This window comes from Oryzias melastigma, linkage group LG3 (assembly GCF_002922805.2).
Source record: "Oryzias melastigma strain HK-1 linkage group LG3, ASM292280v2, whole genome shotgun sequence".
Lineage (NCBI taxonomy): Eukaryota > Metazoa > Chordata > Actinopteri > Beloniformes > Adrianichthyidae > Oryzias > Oryzias melastigma.
This window is the reverse complement of record NC_050514.1, coordinates 20142712-20148016: the sequence shown is the minus strand read 5'-3', so window position 1 is coordinate 20148016 and position 5305 is coordinate 20142712. Positions and strand designations below refer to the sequence as shown.

At 41.8% G+C, this 5305-nt stretch overlaps 1 protein-coding gene across 2 annotated transcripts in view; it reads left to right on the top strand.

The window, feature by feature from the left end:
- The first annotated feature begins 1053 nt into the window (after window positions 1–1053).
- The window catches only part of mafa (v-maf avian musculoaponeurotic fibrosarcoma oncogene homolog a (paralog a)), an 86099-nt gene continuing 81847 nt past the window's right edge, over window positions 1054–5305 (top strand). Inside the window, exons 1-2 of one of the 2 annotated variants that reach the window (XM_024295077.2) lie at window positions 1055–2660; window positions 2876–4505. In XM_024295077.2, the coding sequence (XP_024150845.1) occupies window positions 1696–2660; window positions 2876–2924 (1014 nt within the window). In that variant the 5' untranslated portion in view covers window positions 1055–1695 and the 3' untranslated portion in view covers window positions 2925–4505. Of the gene's footprint in view, window positions 2661–2875; window positions 4506–5305 lie in introns of those variants that run through there. The other variant, XM_024295078.2, reaches the window with a different exon arrangement.

Genomic DNA, 5305 nt, shown 5'->3' with positions numbered 1-5305 from the left:
TACAAGCTACATTTTCAATATTTTAATTATTATTGCAATGGTTTCATTTCTATATGTTCGCTCAATATGAGCAGAAGTTGTGCAAATATTAATCCAGTTTTAGTATGGTGGGGGGAAAAAAAATGTCACTTTGATTTTGTTCCCAAATATGATTTAAAGATTTATCTTCCATCACAAACTCCATTTGTCACTTTTAACTTAGAAAAGATACTTTTAAAAGTATAACAACATAAATGTTAGTGGGTTCACATAGAAACCCAACAGGAGGACAAAACACAGTGATATGAGAAGCAGCAAAATCCAGACAGCCTCGTGATACTGTCATACACAAGTCAATTAATAGTAGAAGACCTCTGAACTGAGATAAAGTGCAATGTACTAGAGAGGGTTATATGGCTCCTAAAGCAATGCCTGGGCTACAGCTTAGATAAAGTAAATTTTATGGCTCTTGTACATAATAACTCTGCTAACCTCTGGGTTCACTGGCGTGCACTTCCTCTGACATAACATCTTCCACAGTAAAGAGATATGACGTTCCTGCACGGTGCAGTTGAAGCCCACAGGGCAACTTGAGCTTGAGATATGCAGACAAACAACTCTGACAGTGTGAGAAAATACAAGATTGCCATACAGTTTACAGATGAGTCCATTAAATGTGTGGATTCCTAATCATGGGGAGGTTTTTTTTTATCACCGTCTGTGACCAAAAGGTGGCAGTATTGAGTTTACTCTATGAAGCAAAGCGATCCTCAATCAGAGAGAACCGCTTTTTTAGATTTTGGTTAAATATTTTGTGCAACAGCTTACTGTACTTTTTTTTCTTATTGTATTTTTTTTCTAATCAAACTAAAAATTTGGTGTGTCTGTGAGTTTACTGTGATCCATAGGATCAAAAAATACGTTATTGATATATAAACTTTAAGCAAGAATCAATAAAGATTCTATCTATCTATCTATCTATCTATCTATCTATCTATCTATCTATCTATCTATCTATCTATCTATCTATCTATCTATCTATCTTTTTTTTCCAATTGGAAGAGGAGTATGTAGAGAAAAGCGCAGCACTGTGTTGCCTGCGCCAGCAGAGGCTGCGTCCCAGCTGACAGCCAGCTGGTGGCTTCTGACAGTTGAGAAAAGTTTTGTTTCTTCAGGGCACTGATATGGTAATTAGCTCTCGGAGTGTGCGACCCTATTGGCTCTTGGTCCTAGTCAATTTTCCATTTCCAGCCTGACGTCAGGCCGCTTCAGTGCTCTTAAACTCATCTGCTCTGTGATCCCACAAATAAAAAAAACCCTCGTCCCAGCAGCTCGCAGCCTCTGCAGCGCCGCGCGCTCTGCACTCCAGTCCCCGACTCTCGAAGCGCTCCCCTCTCCGCGTGCGTAATGTATTCCCGAAGAAGCCGTAAAGTGCTAAATGTTTGAAATCCAAACCCGCCGTGTTTCACATGCTGTAAAGGGACTCCGCTGCTCGCGTGCGCAGCACTGCTGCGTCTGTGCGCTAGACTCTGCAAAGACAAACTCTCTCGCGTCTGCAAGTCCGTGGCTGCAAGAGCGACGCTGAAAAGCTCGGCTTTTTTTCTTCTTCTTCCACTTTCAAGACGCTCAAAAATCAAACTGGCTCACGTTCTTCCAAACCAGCCCAGTTTGACAGCTGCTCTTCACCCCATTTGGAGGACTGTCGGCAGCAAGAGGATGGCATCAGAGCTGGCAATGAGCAACTCCGACCTGCCCACCAGTCCCCTGGCCATGGAATATGTTAATGACTTCGATCTGATGAAGTTTGAAGTGAAAAAGGAGCCGGTGGAGCCCGATCGCAACATCAGCCAGTGCAGTCGCCTTATCGCCGGGGGATCCTTATCTTCCACCCCGATGAGCACGCCTTGCAGCTCGGTGCCCCCTTCTCCAAGCTTCTCGGCGCCCAGTCCGGGCTCTGGGAGCGAGCAGAAGACACACATTGAGGATTTCTACTGGATGTCCGGTTACCAACAGCAGCTGAATCCAGAGGCGCTGGGCTTCAGCCCCGAAGACGCGGTCGAGGCGCTGATCAGCAGCAGCCACCAGCTCCAGTCCTTCGATGGCTACGCCAGGGGCCAGCAGTTCGCAGGCGCGGCCGGGGCAGGGGGCACCATGGCCGGCGAGGAGATGGGCTCCGCCGCGGCGGTGGTGTCAGCAGTCATCGCTGCAGCAGCCGCTCAGAACGGAGCGCAGCACCACCACCACCACCATCACCACCACAGCAGCCACCACCAAGCGCCCAGCGCCCAGTCCAACGGCTCCTCGGGGACGAATCACCCACACATGCGCCTGGAGGAGCGGTTCTCCGACGAGCAGCTGGTGACCATGTCCGTGCGGGAGCTCAACCGGCAGCTACGAGGGGTCAGCAAGGAAGAGGTGATCAGACTCAAGCAGAAGAGGAGGACCCTAAAGAACAGAGGCTACGCGCAGTCCTGCCGGTTCAAGCGCGTCCAGCAGCGGCACGTCCTGGAGGGAGAGAAGACGCAACTCCTGCAGCAGGTCGAGCACCTAAAGCAGGAGATCTCCAGGCTGGTCCGGGAGAGGGACGCGTACAAAGAAAAGTATGAGAAGCTCATCAGCAACGGCTTCAGAGAAAATGGATCCAGCAGTGACAACAACCCTTCATCTCCAGAGTTTTTCATGTGAGTCTCGACATTTACGCGCAACAAAAAAGTTTCTTACTCCGCTTTAAGCTTCATTTTAAAAACTTTTTTTATTAATATTATTTTGGAGCAAAGACTGCTAGATGAAGAACTAATTTGTACCTTTTTAAAAATATATATATGCAACTTTGGAGAACACCCCCCCTGCGCCACTGCAAAGGCTCTGACATCCATGCTTTTTTTTTTTCTTTCAGAAAACTTTCATCTAATTTTTGCCATGATCGCAGACTCTGTTGTCCATAGACTGTCGAGACTTTTTCATTTTTATTTTGTCACCTTTCATTTTTGACAGTTGATCCAACTTCACGCCGCAGTACACGGAGTGTGCATGCAGGCACGAAGTGTACTCCTTTGAAGTTCATCAACGTGCCCTTTTTACGCCATCTCACTTTGAATTCAATGTACAGAAAGCTGTAACAAAGAAAACTGCATCCAATCAAACTTTTATTTTTTATTTTTGTTTTGACTTTTTTTTCTGCAAAACTTGGAGTATTGCAAGCCGCCACCTCATCTCATGCGTTTGCTTGAAAGACTATTATTTTCTTAAAGAGTTATTGGACTGCCCTGCATGCTGGACATGTATGGTTTTTTTTTCTTATTCTTTTCTTTTTGTGCTAAAATATTTCTCTTTTTTGCTGGATGGCTTCTGCGTTGCATTCAAAAACTTCATCCAGGCCTCCTCACTTTTTTTTGGAATAAAAAAAGTGACAGGACTTTTTTTTTCACACCATGTAAAAGTGCATTTCAGCTGCGTTGAAGTGCTCCACTGTCATTAGGCTGCAGTTGCATTCCTCATGGCGGGGACCCTGGTGCGTGGGGGAAAAGAAAAGACTTCACTGCTGAGGAAACCACCAATTAATTTCCTGGAAGTTTAGTCTGTTGCTTTAAGCCTATAATGTTATTTAAATATTTTTCCACTGTGCTTTTGTCAACTCTTTTTTAAAAAACATAATTTAAGTACAAAGTTTTATAATCTTAAATTGCAAGATATGTGCTAAAGCCTAGATTATTGATGTAAGTAGATTGATGCACAGAGATATTGTGTAACATTGATTTAAAGAAATTGGCCTGGCTCCAATTTACACAGCGAACAGTATTGTGCAGTGCATAAACAGCGCTTTTTTTTCTTTTTTTTTTTTTTTTGCAGCATGTGCTTTAAGATCCAAGTGTGTGAGCTGTGGTCTGCGCCACAGATTTAATTATTGTATTATTAAAATAAAATTTATAAATAAAAAAAAATCTGAAGAAAAACGTTTTACAAAATGTCATTGATGAAGGCAAAATCAATAGCCAAACTTTTTTGGAAAGTGTGTTAAAAAAAACTGACTTATGAACTGAAATGCACTAAAAAAAAATAAAATGTCATGTGGGTGTTGAGGAAAGCAGCTCAGGAGGAAACTGGATTGATACATGATGATCAGCTCGAGAGAGACTTGTTTTTGTCTTAAACAAATATTGTCAGAGCAATAAGTAATTAATGAAACCAATAATAATGTCTGGACATTGTTAGATTTTCAATGATTGTCACCCTGCATGTACAGGCAAAAGATAAAAACATTCTCCATCCCATTTTAATATATATATATATATATATACATATATATATATTTGTTTTGCTGTGCAAAATCATATCATTCACTAACCATATGTGATGTTCATTTGTGCTTGTGTTTTTCATTTTATACAAATAAATGATATGCAATAAATATATGCAAATGTCTTTGATACGTTTCTTATTTTTATTCTTTGCGTCTGCTTTTGGGATGAAGTGTGCCTTAAAACTAAAACCAGACACTTCAAGATCGGCTGTTTCACCCAGATTAAAAATTAATAATAATTAATTTAATAGAAAGTTATATCAAAATAAGCTGAAAGATTCTTTTTACCAGCATTGATCTTAACATTTAATGAAATGGACAGAGCAAAGATTGCTGCAAAACACACTTTCAGCATTTTCCCACATGCATTCTGAGTGTAGAAGCGTTCCGCTTGTCTGCATTAGAAAACACCATAAAACCTTCAACATAAGGATATGCTAAGTTCTGCTTTTGAATGTGTATTTTAGGAATCCCTATTTTGTTCCACTTAACTCACTTCAGTGTAGAAAAAAAGCCCATCAGCATATGTCCTATAAGGAAACATTTTTTTATTGACTTTATTTGAACAATAAAATGTTATTCTGTGCTTTCCGTTTAAAAGCATTTATTCACTTAGCTGCATCCTCATCAGCATCCGTTGAGGCCCGGCATGGTTTTACTTCGTAGTGAGCATGTTTTAACGCCTCTGATCTGGTATTTCATGCTAGTCTGAGTGTTCTTCTCACAACTTTCACATGTGTGCGTGATTCTGAGTGTATGTGTGTGTAGGTGTACGAGTATGTTTATGAGTTCAAACTGGCGTAAATTTGAAAAGTTGTGCTCCCCTGAATGGCAGTATGTGCTGATTAGATCTCTTTAAGTGAGTTTCTTGTGGTTTTGTGTGTTCCATATTTTCATCTCAAGCGGGTGTGTTTTTTTGTGCCTGCCTGTTTGTGGACAGTGCGTGCTCACTGTTACAAGTGTGTCACAATTGACTAATTTCACAGAGATTTACCCCGTTCGGTTCGGCGGCAGCTCTCGATGCTG